General features: G+C 42.3%; 1 protein-coding gene across 16 annotated transcripts in view; it reads left to right on the forward strand.

Moving 5' to 3' along the window:
* The window catches only part of KATNIP (katanin interacting protein), a 198,444-nt gene that overhangs the window by 135,006 nt on the left and 47,741 nt on the right, over window positions 1-15,697 (forward strand). For 13 of the 16 annotated variants that reach the window (XM_065559886.1, XM_008162544.4, XM_065559885.1 and 10 more), the window contains 3 exons: window positions 3,418-3,493; window positions 11,362-11,539; window positions 14,094-14,259. In XM_065559886.1, coding sequence (XP_065415958.1) covers window positions 3,418-3,493; window positions 11,362-11,539; window positions 14,094-14,259 — 420 coding nt within the window. Of the gene's footprint in view, window positions 1-3,417; window positions 3,494-11,361; window positions 11,540-11,807; window positions 11,960-14,093; window positions 14,260-15,697 lie in introns of those variants that run through there. The other 3 variants (XM_065559893.1, XR_010591157.1, XM_065559895.1) reach the window with 3 other exon arrangements.

Below are 15,697 nucleotides of genomic sequence, written 5' to 3' on the forward strand. Positions count from 1 at the left end.
TAATACAGCCAAATATGTAAGATCATACATCTAGGAACAAAGAATGCAGACCATACTTATATGATGCGGGAAGCAGTGACTCTGAAAAAGACTTGAGGTCATAGTGGATAAATAGCTGAACATGAGCTCTTGGTGCGATACTGGGGCCAAAACAGCTAATGTGATCCTTCAATGTATAAACAAGGAAATATCATGTAGGAGAAGAGAAATTGTATTGCCTCTGTATTTGACACTGGTGTGACTGCTAGTGGAATATTGTGTCCAATTCTGGTGTCCACAATCCAAGAAGGATGTTAACAACTTGGAGAGAGTTCAGAGAAGAGCCACATGAATGATTAAAGAATCATAGAAATGTAAGACTGGAAGAGAACTCAAGAAGTCATCAAGTCCAGCCCCCTATACTGAGCTAGGACAAAGTAAACCTAGACCATCCCTGACAGATGTTTGTTCAACCGGTGCTTAAAAACCTCTGATGATGGGGATTCCACAAGCCTATTCCAGCACTTAACTACCCTTATAGTTAGAAAGTTTTTCCTAGATCTAACCTAAATCTCCCTTCTGCCGATTAAGCCCATGACTTCTTGCCCTAGTTTCAGTGGATGTGGAGAACAGTTGATCACTGTCCTCTTTATAACAGCCCTTAACATATCTGAGAACTGTTATAAGGTCCCCCCTTCAGCCTTCTTTTCTCAAGACTAAACATGCCCAGTTTTCTAACCTTTCCTCATAGGTCTGGTTTTCTAAACCTTCTATAATTTTTGTGGCTATTCTCTGGACTTTCTGCAATTTAGCTTTCCTAAAGTGTGGTGCCCAGAGTTGGACACAGTACTCCAGCTGAGTGAACAGTGCCAAGCAGAATGGGACAATTACCTCCTGTGTCTTACATAAAACACTCTTGTTAATACATCCCAGATTAGCCTTTCATTGCTGCATAACATTGTTCACCAATATTCAATTTGTGATCCACTATAATCCCCTGATCCTTTTCAGCAGTGCTACCACCTAGCCAGTGATTCCCCATTTTGTAGTTGTGCCTTTGATTTTTCCTTCCCAAGTGTAGTAATTTGCACTTGTCTTTATTGAATATCATCTTGTTCGTTTCAGACCAATTCTCTCATTTCTCAAGATCATTTTTAATTTTAATCCTGTCCTCCAAAGTCCTTGCAACCCCCTGCCAGTCCGGTGTCATCCCCAAATTTTATAAGCACTACTCTCCACTCCAGTATAATAGATTCATAGATTCTAGGGCCAGAAGGGACCCATTGTGATCATCTGTTCTGACCTCCTGCATACTATAGGTCAGATAACTGCCCCACACTAATGCCTAGAGCAGATCTTTTAGAAAAACATTCAGCCCTACTTTAAAAGTGGTCAGTGATGGAGAATCCACCATGACCCTTGATAAGTTGTTCCAACGGTTAATTACTCTCACCGTTAAAATTTTAAGCCTTATTTCTGGTCTGAATTTGTCTAGCTTCAACTTCCAGCCCCTGGAGTGTATTATACCTTTGTCTGCAAGACTGAAGAGCCCATTATTAAATATTTGTTCCCCAGGTAGGTATTTATAGACTGTAGTCAAGTCAACCCTTAACCTTCTCTTTGTTAAACTAAATAGATTGACCTCTTTGAGTCTATCACTATAAGGGAGGTTTTCTAATCCTTTAATAATTCTCATGGCTCTTCTCTGAATCATCTCCAATTTATCAACATCCTTCTGGATTTGTGGGCACCAGAACTGGACACAGTATTCTAGCAGTGATCACACCAATGTCAAATACAGAAGTAAAATAATCTTTCTACTCCTGCTCAAGATTCCCCTGTTTATGCATTCAAGTATTGCATTAGTCCTTTTGGCCACAGCATGCCACTGGGAGCTCATGTTCAGCTGATTAGCCACTAAATCTTTTACACAGTCACTGCTTCCCAGAATAGAGTCCCCCATCCTGTAAGTATGGCCTATATTATTTGTTCCTAGATGTATACATCTACATTTAGCCATATTAAAATGCATATTATTTGCATGCATCCAGCTTACAGAGCAATCTGGATTGCTTGGTATCAGTGACCTGTCTTTATTATTTACCACTCTCCCAAATGTTGGGTCATCTGCAAACTTTATCAGCAATGATTTTATGTTTTCTTCCAGGTCATTGAGAAAACTATAACCTATTACATATAATGTTTCCATGTGCATTTGCCATTATATTATTTATCAGCAAATTATGAGTTTTGAAATCATACCTCACAAGACACATTGTACATAGTGTGATAAAGTTCCTCCTCTATCTTGGTGGGTCCTGCACTTATTGGCAGATTTTCTTGCCTCAGAGATTCACCATGTGGGTTGGAGAACAGCCCAGAGACCTTCCCCTCTGGAAGAACCCACAGTCCAGGTCAATTGGGAGGTTTGGGGGGAACCCAGGCCCACCCTCTACTCCAGTTCCAGCCCAGGGCCCTGTGGACTGCAGCTGTCTATAGTGCCTCCTGTAACAGCTGCATGACAGCTACAACTCCCTGGGCTACTTCCCCATGGCCTCCTCCAAACACCTTCTTTATTCTCACCACAGGACCTTCCTCCTGGTGTCTGATAACACTTGTGTTCCTCAGTCATCCAGCAGCTCACTCACAGTTCCTTGCACCTCTTGCTCCCAGCTCCTCACACCACAAACTGAAGTGAGCACCTTTTAAAACCCAGGCCCCCTGATTGGCCTGCCTTAATTGATTCTAGCAGCTTCTTCTTAATTGGCTCCAGGTGTCCTAATTAGCCTGCCTGCCTTAACTGGTTCTAGCAGGTTCCTGCTTACTCTAGTACAGCCCCTGCTCTGGTCACTCAGGGAACAGAAAACTACTCATCCAGTGATCAGTATATTTGCCCTCTACCAGACTCCTGTACCCGACTAGTCTGGGTCTGTCACAATACATTATTACAATAGTCTGTAGGGTGTGAACACAGGGTTATATTCTGTCACAATATGGAAACAGTAAATCCACACAGCTAATGTGGAATAGAGTTTGTGTATTTGGATTAATGGACCCACATTCTGGCAATTCATCAGAATGAGACCAAATTGCAGTACACCAGAATGAGAATCTTTTGTTCATTTATAATACATAGCTACAATAGTGTCATGTGAAATAAGTGCACCATAAGTGATAAGATTTCTTTGTAAATTATAGTTTATCCCTTTCCTCTAGGTGTCTTTTTTTTTTCTTTCTTCTGTTCTTATGGATTGTCCTTCCCCGGGCTGTTGTCATGTCTCATTATTTTATCTGTCAAATTAAGATTGTGAGCACTCTAGGTCCAGGGCTTGTCTTCTTTCTTGTGCACATAGTTCTTTTCACATCAATAACACCGTATCAACAATACACTATATACAACATATGAATATCCACTGCACTTCTTGGTTTACTTTTTAGGTTCAAGAACAAGTGATGGTGTCAGACCATCTTTCTGAGCTTACACCCAAGGTACCTGGGGTATACACTGGACAATGTAAGTACTGTGTTTTGCCATTTTTTCTTGTAATATACAAACTAACGTATTACATACCACATTCTTTCACCCATAACATCTGCAAACATTATCATGTGAGATTTTTCTCCAGCACAGTTGTGTACAGACTCCTGATGAATGTTGGAATGAAGTAAAGAAGAGTAATTAAGTGTGCATAGGCTGAAGCTTTGTTCATTATGGAATTTAGCACACTATAACATTTGGAATTTAACCCAATTTTCAGTAATACTCAGAAAAATGGCATAAGTTAATTGACCAGTCCCTGAATGAAGGCTGATTTGAATTAGCTCTGCCCCTATCAGTTTCTGTGTAAACTAGCAGGATATCTCTGGACAGGTCTACACTAGGAGTGCTTTAGTGGTATAGGAATACCAGTCTAGTGTACCAGCAAAGCGCTCCCCTCACCTCCCCAAGAATGAAATAAGTTATGCTGCTAAAGTGCTGTTTGCCAGCTAACTGCATCTGCACTGGGCTTTCAGCTGTGTTATTCAGGGCTCACACCTCATCATACCCTTGACTGACACAGCTATGCTGGCAGAACTCTGTAATATAGACCCAGCCTCAGTAGAAATAGAACAGCAGTAATCAGTAGGAGCAAATCTTTAATGGCAAAGTGTTATAATAAGCAACACAAACAACAAAATACCTCCACAGCTAGGGTTGAATCAGTAGTACCTGGATAAAGATACCTACCTTCACACAGGCATTCTCCCTTCTCTACCACCCCAGCAGCCCTTCTGTAACTCTCTCCATGAGCACTTGTATAAAGAGAGAGGAAAATGAAACTGGAGTTAACATCTCCAGGGACTGCCCTTGCCCCATCACAGTCTGCTTCAGGAGACAAGACTCTTGAGCTTGCCAGTTGAAACTACTATCGATTAGCATCCATGTAAGCTCTGCAGAGATTGCCACACTTAGGGTAATTACTAATGTGCACAGCATGAGCTCAGCATTGTGCAATTATTAATAGCAGGTTATATGTAGCTGGACTGTACAGTTTGGCTGCCTTGCTGTTCGTTATACAGAGTATCATGAGTATTAGTGCTTCTTCAGACTTCGTGAAAGGCAGCTACTTGTGGGATTTATTGTTATTTATGAAATGAGAAATATTTTTACAGTTACTATGGTGGACTTATCCCGCCTGATGCATTGTAATTTTACCTGCTGTAGCTAGATATTATTGATACTTGTTTAGTAAACCTATGAGACTGTGGAATGTGAAAAGCCACCTGTCTGTATGTATACAATACTGCTGCATGCTACTTTGGCAGTCCTGCAGCAGCTATCTCACACTGCTTTGTGGGCAATTGTTACCGACCTTTCTGTGTACCCCTGTGCCCTCCCCTCCTCTGGTGTCAAGTTGCCAGGATGCCCCCCTCTCTCACTTTAAAACTGACACAGGACCAGATTTTGCCAATTTGCTGTTGGATTTGAGTATCTCAACATTGCTGAAATATTACTCCAGAAACTCCACAACATGCCTCACACAGCCGGTTGGAGCTGTGCCGAGACACTGGATCTCATTGCCATCTAAGGAGAAACCTCAGTGCAGGAAGCTCTTGTGGCCAGTCACTGCAATAAAGACCTTTTTCTGAACATTGCTAACAGATGACCACAACGGGCCACAACCAGAATGCTGACCAGTGCAGGATAAACAGCAAACAGCTCAGGAGAACCTATATTCAAACCAGGATGACAGAAAATGGTTCAGGAGTAGATAGGTGTCCTGTTCACTTTTTGAGGATCTGGATAGGATTTTGCACTATTACACAACCTCCCAAACCAAGGAGTCTGTGGAACCTGCTACCTTAGCTTTTCCCTATCCTGAGGATGACCAGCGAGACTCTTCGGAGGAGGACCTTGAGGAGGCCATTGAAGAGCTTAGGTTCTCTAGGTTCCCTGAGAGTTAGGTTCTCTTTGGGACCACAGGACCCTGATGCCAGTCTGGAAGAAGGCAACCCTGATTGCTGCCATATAATGACTAAGCCCAATTCCCAGCTAGCAAACCTGGCCAGACTGAAGAGGGAGATCCTGTGGAGAGAACCTCACCATGTAAGTGTCTAGCGTTACAATTTATTATTGTTGTAGTTATTGTGCTTACTGCTGTACTAGCTTCCATTCGAGGTGCCCCATGGTTGCAGCCATTGTAGGTGAATGTGAGCTAGGAGCCTTGCTGAGTCTTCAGCCCCCGCCTGCATCCATCCCTTCTTCAACCCATGCTGTCCACTACCTTCCTCCCTTGTACACATTTTCAAAATGGCGGCTGTTCCAACTGGGCAATTGGCCTCCGTCACAGTTCCAGTGTAACTGCACCTGTATTTCCCCTCCATGGTTCATTGAGGGCACCTACTTAAAGGTTTCTGGCCCCCAGCCATCACCTCTCTTTGGCAGAGAGCCACATCTCACTCTTTCCAGATCAGGTCTTTTTCAGGCTGCACAGTTCCCTGCCTACACTGTGATACCCCCAGCAACCCAGACTGTCTAAACAGGCCAGCATCTGTGCTTTGCTTTCTCTCCAAAGGCTGTGAACAGTGTAATTACCCTCAGTTACCAAATACCACACAGCTCTTTCTAAGCAAACACATTTATTCTTAAGGTGAAAGCATTAAAGAGAAAACATAGTAAAACAATAAAAGCACGCACACCCATGTCTAAAAGCTTACTGGAGGTCACCCCAACTCCAGCCTCAGGCTCTGGTAGCTGTAAGTCCTTGAAAACCCACAACTAGGTTTTCCCAGTAGTTACAAGTTCATAACTGTCTCAGATTCAGAACCAGAACAACAAGCGGGGCAGTTCATCTGTTTTTTTTATACAGCTCAGGCCTTTGATCGCCACTCTCTGGCAATAGGTAATCAGCAGACAAAGACCCTCTCCTCAGGGTGTAGCTTCAAAAGGCAGGGTTTTTTGCATAACCAGAGGTGGATTTGCCTTAACCTCCCTCTAGCTATTCCCCAGGAAATCCACTTAATGCATATTGTCCCCAAAGTCCATTTTTGTCTGGCAAATTTTCAATATAGTTCTTTGAACATGCAGGCCTCTCATCCCATCTCCTTTCGAAGGAGCTGACATACAATCCCAGCCCACAATAATACTTAATCTTTGCATGTAATAGAATGGACCCCAAAGATACTTAAACTTAATTCAATAAGGTTTTTTAAAGATATTGTAAGAAATGGACATGTCTGTCACAACCTCTGTTTCATACTAAAGTCCAGACTATCAACCATTTATAGTCCCACACCACAGAGGGCGCAATTGCTTGATATTCGTCTAGATATTGTGGGGGATATCTGCATGGTCATGCTCCCCAGAATAGCTCGCAACTCTCTTCCATTTCTGCAGCATTTCTTGGGGAGCCATCTTGGGCAGGTGAGGCCAACCTGTGGCTCCGGAGCCACATGCGGCTCTTCAGAAGTTAATATGCAGCTCCTTGTATAGGCACCGACTCCAGGGCTGGAGCTACAGGCGCCAACTTTCCAATGTGCCGGGGGGTGCTCACGGCTCTACCCCTGGCTCCACCATAGGCCCTGCCCCCACTCCACCCCTTCCCTCCCCCTCCTCTGAGCCTGCAGTGCCCTCGCTCCTCCCATCCACCCCCAAGCCGCCTGCACGCCACGAAACAGCTGATCGGGAGGTGCTGAGAGGTAGAGGGAGGCGCTGATCGGCGGGGTTGCCGGTGGGTGGGAGGCACTGGGAGGAGCTGATGGGATGCTACTGACGTATTACTGTGGCTCTTTGGCAAAGTACATTGTTTAAATTCTGGCTCCTTCTCAGGCTCAGGTTGGCCACTCCTTGGGGAATAACTTCACAGCATATCTCACTGGTCTGCTCTTTGCCTTTTTGAGTAAGGCCATTCTCTGCCTTCTAGTCACCCGCCTCAGTGCAGTGTCACAGAGAGTCAGGATAGCCTAAAGGGGATGTAGAGGGAATTACTATTCAGCTCACAGCTGGGTGCCCCTCGGTAAGGCCTCCAACACCATATAAACTCCTCTAAGGCACACCAAACCTGCAAAGCCAGACCAGGAACATAATTCCCAGCTCCCAGCCTCCAAGGCACAACAGCAAAGCCAAATAGTATATACTGAACAGACAAAAATCCCAGTGCAGCCAACCCTCCTCATGTACAAACCACTCTCCAGATCTGAGGTTCCCCAACCTGGATAGACTCTCAGTGAGGTAAAATCAGAAATACATATAAAAATGCTATTGTAGTCTGTATGGAATAGGAACAATAACTGCCTTTGTTTTTTTCTTACTCCCATAGCCATGGCACCTGCAGTGCCCAGATCTTCAAGGATGGGACCTTTATCTACAGCTGAGCTGCTTGCTAACCTGCAGGGGAGAAAATGGAACACTCAGGACAAAAATGTTATGGACCTCATCAAAGTCCTAAAGTAAAACCAGAATAGCGGAGAGATGGAGGCATTATTTGAGAATGTAGAGGGAAAAAGAGAGGGAACTCTACAGGGAGATCATGGGATCCAGAGAGAGTGTGGTCAAGGACAGCATGATAGTTTCCAGGGAGAGTGGTGCTGTGGCCAAAGACAGTATTGACAAAGAATGGGAGATGCAGAGCCAACTTCTGGAGGCAATGTAAAGCCTAAATGCTCTGCTGCAATGCATGTTGATGTAGGGCAGCAGGTGCGGCAAGTGTCATACAGCAGGACTCAGCCATGTTCTGCAGCCCCTAGATAATAAGAGATACTGGGAACAGCAGCAACTCCTCCCAACTGTAGCCCCTCCTCCTATGCAGTCCTCCCAGGGGCCGTTCCCTTCCCAGAGGCAGATCTGGGCACTGAGAACATTTGCACATAGGAACCAGGGCCGGCACCAGCCTAGCAAGCAGGTGCTTGGGGCGGCCAAGGGGAAGGGGCGGCATATCGGGCTCTTCGGGGGCGAGTCCCTCGCTCCTTCTTGGAGCGAAGGACCTGCCGCCGAAGAAGAAAGCGGCGCGGTGGAGCTGCCGCCGATCGCGATTGCGGCTTTTTTTTTTTTTTTTTCCCCACAGCTTGGGGTGGCAAAAGCCCTGGAGCCAGCCCTAATAGGAACAAGGCTCTTTTGAGCCTTCTAGCGCCCCTGGTAACTTTGAGCCTTGCCACTCAACACCAGAAGGCCCTCGAACAAGAAGAAACAGAGGCAAGATGTATACATCCCTATGACTTTAAGCCACCCTCCCCCTTGTTTTGTTTTACACTGCACTGTTGCACTTTCAGTTTTTACTTCACTATTGTTTTAATTAAAGGTTTCTTTCTAGTTGTTAGTTAATAGATTGTTGTTTAATGTATTAATAATAAAAATTGTTGTTTCATTATTGCTTCTGCTTCAGTTAAAGCTTTATTTAGTTTGTTACATAGCTGATTGTGGTTACATAATAAAAACCGTTAAAATTCATACATAGTGAGTCATCAAATCATTTTACATAGAAAATCCTTAAACCTGAAATAATTCACAGCACATTTTCTGGCCCTGAGACTCAAAATAACAGCAGTAGGCGTCTGATAATAGTGCCTCAACTGTTTCTGTTGGATGCCTTGGTGGCTGCTCACACTGCTGAGTGAGTCTCTGCATCTCCACCTCCCACCCATCGTTAAGGCTTTCTCCCTTACTCTCACAAATATTTGCAAAATCCAAAATGCTGCTATAATGGTTGAAACTTTTTTTCTGCTACTTCCAACCCATTCCAGAAGCAGCAGCACCTCCTTTTCAAAACCCCAGATGCGTAATCCACTGCCATTCTGGAACTAGCGGGGTGATAGTTGAACTGTTCCTTCTGTTGAAGCATCCTGTGAACAGCTTCATTAACCAGGGAAGCAGAGGATAAGCCAGTCTCCCAGGATAACTGGAGCAACCTCCCCACTATTAATGTCCATAGTGATCCTGGGGGCAAACTGTCCATTATTCATTAAGGTAAAAAGAGCTGAGTTCCAAAAGATCCTAGCATCATGGATCCTTCCAGGCCACCCTGCACTTATATCTGTTAACCTGCCGTGGCAGTCAACCAGCCCTTGGAGTACTATGGAGAAATAAACCTTTCTGTTAATAAATTCCTTTCTATTTATAAATTCTTCATCCTAGTGTGTATGTGAAGGAAGAGAGGGGTGCGAAATAATAGGCACCTGAGTCCATCAATTGCCCCAATACAGTTTGGGAACCCCAAGTGTGCAAAGCCATTAATGACCCCCTGAACATTACCAAGCTGTGTAACCCAGTGTACCTTTTCCATGGCAACACATACCTGGATGACAGTGGCCCCAGTAGTCAATCTCCCCATGTCAAACTGATTGGCTAAGGATCAATAGCATTTGGGGATGGCCAGCTTCCAGATGGCAATGGTGACCCATGTCTCCACAGGCATGGGGCACCATGTATGGTAAGATGTCACTGCAGCTCTGGGATTAGTTCAGTACAAATCTCAAAAAAGGTTGCCTTCCCCTCCTGAAATTCTCTTGATTTTAAAATTGTCAGTGGTGGAGAATCCACCACAAAAGTTGATTAATTGTTCCAATGGTTAGTTACTCTCACTGTTAAAAATGGATGCCTTGTTTCCAGTCTAAATTGGTCCAGCTTCAACTTCAACAGCCAGTAGCTCATGTTAGACCTTTCTCTGCTAGATTGAAGAGTCTATTGTTAAATATTTGTTCCATGTGTAGGTTCTTGGACTATAATCAAGTCACCTTCTCTTTGTTAAGATAAATAGATTGAGTTTGAGTCTATCACTATAAGGCATTTTTTCTAATCCTTTGATCATTCTCATGGCTCTTTTTGGAACCCTGTCCAATTTATCAACATCCTTCTTGAATTGAGCATGCCAGAACTGGACACAATATTCCAGCAGTGATAGCACCAGTGCCAAATACAGAGGTAAAATAACCTCTCTGTTCCTACTTGAGATTCTCCTGTTTATGCATCCCAGGATCTCATTAGTTCTTTTGGCCACACCGTCCCAATGGAAGCTCATGTTCAGCTGATTATCCACTCCCCACCCCAAATCTTTTTCAGATTTTTAATCAGCATGTTGTGTGGTACCAAGTCAAATGCCTTACAGAAGTCTTATATTACATCAACACTATTACTTTTATCAACCAAACTTATAGTCTCATAAAAAATATCAAGTTAGTTTAACAGAATCTATTTTGCATTCCATGTGGGTTGGGGACAGTTGGTGGCAGAGGAAGGGAAGAGGGAGGGAAGCAGCTACTTGCTGGGACCAAGGAGGGGGAGAGCAGGTGGCAGCTAGGAACAGGGAAAGGAGCAAGAGAGCAGGTGACAGCTAGGACAGGGAAAGGAGGATCAGGAAGCTGCTGGAAATGGGATGGAGGCAAGTGTAGCCAGCTGCTCCAAAATTGTGTGAGGGCATGAGTGCTTTGCATCATCACCAGAGCTCCTGCAGCAGGGGTCAAAATCATGGGACTGTGCATAAAATCATAAAAGGTGGCAGTAGTGGGGGTGACAGAGTATTCTGTCAGGAAGATTCTCTTAGCAGCATTTTGAATGGACTTGATGGGGTGAGTTTGCAGGCATTGAGTTCACATTTTAATGCCCGCTCCCAAAGATTTTGAAACTCCTGCATCTTTGTGGATAACAAGCTACTCTGAATTCCTTAGATCCCCTGCTATCTCCAGTTACTGTTAGCAAATCTTAGTTAGCCCTTGAACTTGCATATTGTTATTTTGCACTTTTCTGGATGCACCTGGAAAAAAATGAAAGGAGGTGCTTCCTTCTTGTTGCATGCTAATTATGGAGGTTTGGATTAATAAACTGATCTGCTAGTATGTGCTTTAGGATAATTTCTTTGGTGCCTCCTGCTACTGACTGATAAATATGTATGTGTTCATTCTTATTTTTAGGTCTGCAGCTAAATTTCACCTTATCCTGGGGAGACACACATTATCTTGGACTGACCGGACTTGAAGCAGTAGGAAAGGATGGTCAGGCTTTGCCAATTACTATGGATCAGATTTCTGCTTCACCACAAGATTTAAATGACCTTGCAGAGTACATGGAAGATTCCAGAACATTAGACAAGTAAGTAGAAAAACAACTGAAAACTCTAAGTATCTCCTGTAGTGTTTTGTCCTGTGTGGGCTGTTTCAGTGATAGTCTTCTCAATATTCTCATTAGTCTGAGATTTTAGAGTTAATGAATGAGAACTTATTATAAATACATATAAGTTAAATTTATAAAATGATATAATTGTTTAACCCTTATTATATGATAATAATAACAATAATAATAATAATTAATAATAATGTAAACTCGCAGCGGTGCTATCATTAGCTATGACCTGTGTCAGATTGCAGATTCCTGTGCCAGCACGTCCCTGCGGCCCGCTGCTTCCCACAGATCCCATTGGCGAGGAACGGCAAACCACAGCCACTGGGAGCTGCGGGGGGCCTTGTCTGCGGATGGTCAACATCAGCAAAATGTCTTGCGGCCCGCAATCAGGTTACCCTATACAGTACAATTTTGCAGACCTGATCTCAGCCCAAGTATTAATCATTTTTGGAAAGTTTGAGCAAATATAGGTTCTTGTGACCCCCTCCCTTTAAAAAAAAAAAAGCTGTGTGCTAAAATGTAGTGGTAAACACTGGAACTATGTCAAGCAAATACTCTTCATTATGGAGAAACACCTTTCAGTTTTCCAGTGAAAATGGGTTATGGGCTGAGTTATGTTCATATGAAAACTATGTCACACACACTCAAGTAGTTTTCCTGGTAGCTCCACCTCATTTAATGTGCATTGGCTCATGCATTTGAAATATGTTATGTGCCTAGAAAGTAAAGTTTTCTGTAAAATTAATTGGATTCTTTGGGCAGGATCACATTTTCACCGTATGCACAAACAGCACCTACCATAATGGGGCTCTCATCCCTGATTGGCCATCTAGGTGTAACTGCATTACAAATAATAATAGCTTGTGTGCATAGTACATAAAACATTTATGGTGCAAGGAGCATGTTCAGTGAGACAAGAGAACACTGGAGTTCTTGCCTCATAGAATAAAATATGTAGTGACTTATGCAAGACCTTGTTTCCTTAAGTGAATATTTTGCACAGGACAGACCTACCATTTTTAATTTTTTTAAAATAACAAACCTAAGGAATGCTCTTAAAATAACTTGTGAAAGAAAATGTTACGGTTGCATAATTAAGCACTCAGAAGTCAGGCAGGGAGCACTCTTTTGGCAGCAAATGTAAAAAAAAATTATTACATATAGTAACATCACTATGAACAATTAATTTGACTTCTTTAAAATATTTGTAATAAGTACTTAGTGTAAAGTTATTTTACTTCAGACTTAAGTTATTTAGAAATAAATCTGTCACATCTTTTCCTTCACTGAGCACAATTCTACACATACACTGCAGAGGTTCTCGGAAATCATACTGTGCAATGATTTAATTAAAGTTTGTATCATGCTGCATAAACACATGGGCAGAGTTAAGACTACATGGGCAAAATTAACTTTGTCATTTCCTGATTTTTGAGTGGCTCACTTTTGCGATCATAACATTTTAATCATTAAAAGTTATTGCGTTGAAACCTCATTCTTCTTTTTAGATTATGTCTGCTCTAAACTGAGGTAATTACAACTGTTGTCCTCTCAGTGTCTAAAAAAGGAAGACTGATATCATCTAGCTTAAGGACCTAGCCTACTAACCCGGATGAAAATATATTCACCAAATACAAAACTGAGAACCACATTCATTTACTGCATCTCTTGATTTATTTTTTCTGATAATTCATTAAGTATCTTTTCCTGAGTTGTCTACTTGCACTGCAATCAGATGGCATAACTGCAGTACATGTAGGTGTAGCCAACTAGCCTTGATCCAACTAGCTCACTAAAAATAGCATGGAAGCTATGGCAGCAACTACAGGCTAGCCACTCGAGTATGTACCCAGGGTACTGGTAGGCTTTTACTCAGGTGGCTAGTCCACCACTCATGCTGCCACAGCTTCACTGCAATTTTTAGCAAGCTAAAACCTAGCATGGGTAAGCCTATATTTATCGCAGTCATGCCTCATGATTGCTCAATCTCTTTCCTCTTTTCCTTCTTTTTCCTTTTAGCCTCTTTTATCAGGTTACATAGTGTTCTCTATCTTTTTCCATATATATTCTCTCTCTTCCCCTGCCCCCTTTTTCACATATATGAAATATAAACATATAAAAATTTAAGTTAAAAATACTAAATCATGAATTCAAACAATCAAAAGTTAGGTAACCTTAATTCTGGCATTTCCTAACTCAACATTAATTTGTCTTCTTGTAAGTATTCATTATGATACTAGGTAAAATTTTCAAAAGTACCTAAGTGACTTAGACACTTTAGAAAATTTTACTCACTGTCTTTAATTACATGATGATATAGTGTAGAGTGCTTTTTAAACTTTCAGACAAAGGCATAATAAAATCTAATGTCTGGAGGCTGGAGCTACTCAAATTCAGACTAGAAATAAGGCACATGTTTTCCTGCGATCAGTTTTGTGTCCGTTCTGTGTACTGTTTTCTCTTGCTATTTTCCGTTGCTTAACAATTGCCAGTCCATCACTAAAGGATTTTTCTGTGTTTGTAGGTTAATAGATGGGACTAACATCACTGTTGAAGATAATCATATGTGGCTTATTCCTTTCACTTATGGGGAAGATCACATTATCACAATCTATTTTGATAAAGCTGAAAATATTGCAGGGCTTCGCTTTTGGAACTATAATAAATCTCCAGAGGATACCTATAGAGGGGTGAGTGAAAGAAAGTGGCACTGCCAGCAGAAGTGTTCAACCACCCATTAGAAAATTTGTGCTTTGATAAATGAATGTGGCTGCTTTAATGTAATAGCATAAATCCTTCTAAATTATCTGACTGAGTTTCATGGCAGGTTTAATGGGTTTCTGTCTTCCTTCACAATCAGCAAATACAAGAAAAAGAGCCAGAGATGGTTCTAAGAAAATCACAGGGCCTGATTCTTCTTTGAGACACACAATAGCACATGGTGCCAAATTCATTGAAAATAACAAACGGATAGGGGTAAATACTAGGTGGGGAGAGGACACAGCATGGATGCCTTCCATATGGCATTAGCTCCTAAAGCATTGAGGTTCTAGATTGTGGGATACTCTTTCATAGAAAATCTAATTAGGAAAGACACTGATAGCAGTTTGTGGGGCACGGGTTTCCATGTGCTCTCTTAGCTGGAGGTAATTTTTGTTCTCCTTTTATTTATTGTATCACTGTATAAAATGCCAACAGGAATTTTTTTCTAAAAGATGCCTTGGTTGTCTTACTGGCTGGATGCCTTTCAGTCAGGACCCATCCCCCAGTTCAATGCTCATTTTCTTCTTCTTCACGCGTTGTGGATGTCGTGGGCAGAGAGAAAGGGTTGACAGGTGATTTGTTCTTCATTTTTATATCTTTTCCTCCTCTTTGAGAATCATCTCTAGCTGGGGTTCAGGCAACTGAAAGTTTGTGGACGGTAACTTTCAACTGTTCTATTGCTAAGATGTAAATTTCTTGCTCACACCCTTCTTCCTGCCAAAGAATGGTCACTTAATCAAGTGATAGTCCATATGATTACGCTGACACCTGGCTGTGGTGCTGGCTAGCTTTTTCTCTCTGGGGAACTAGTTTGAAGCTGTTTCCCCAGAGTTGGAACATGCCATATACAGTAGAACTTTACAACTTTATATACAATGTTGTCACACATTTTACCAGGGCGATAATGTTCAGTAGATTATGAGTTTTCAAATGATACCTCACATGGCATACTTTGTACAAAATTTATCATAGTCTTGTAAAAGTGGTGAACATAAGAGTACAGACTGTCACAACACATTGTCCAAACCATGAGAACAGCCATGGGTACTAGGATGGGTCCCCAGTATGTCAGCCTCTTCATGGGGTACGTCAAAGAAGAATTTATGAAGAAAGGCACCACAAAATCAATGATATACCTGAGATACATCAATGATATTTTTATCATCTGGACAGATTACCTAAAGTCCCTCATAGATTTCCACCACAACTTTAGCAACCACCACCCATCGATGAAACTCTCTCTAGAACGTTGCCACACATCATCAACTTCCTGGACACCATGATCAGCATCAATAATGGAACCATACAAATGACTATGTACAAGAAACCTGCGGTTCACCACACTTACCTCCAATGAGCCAACAA

This window comes from Chrysemys picta, chromosome 10, assembly GCF_011386835.1.
Source record: "Chrysemys picta bellii isolate R12L10 chromosome 10, ASM1138683v2, whole genome shotgun sequence".
NCBI lineage: Eukaryota > Metazoa > Chordata > Testudines > Emydidae > Chrysemys > Chrysemys picta.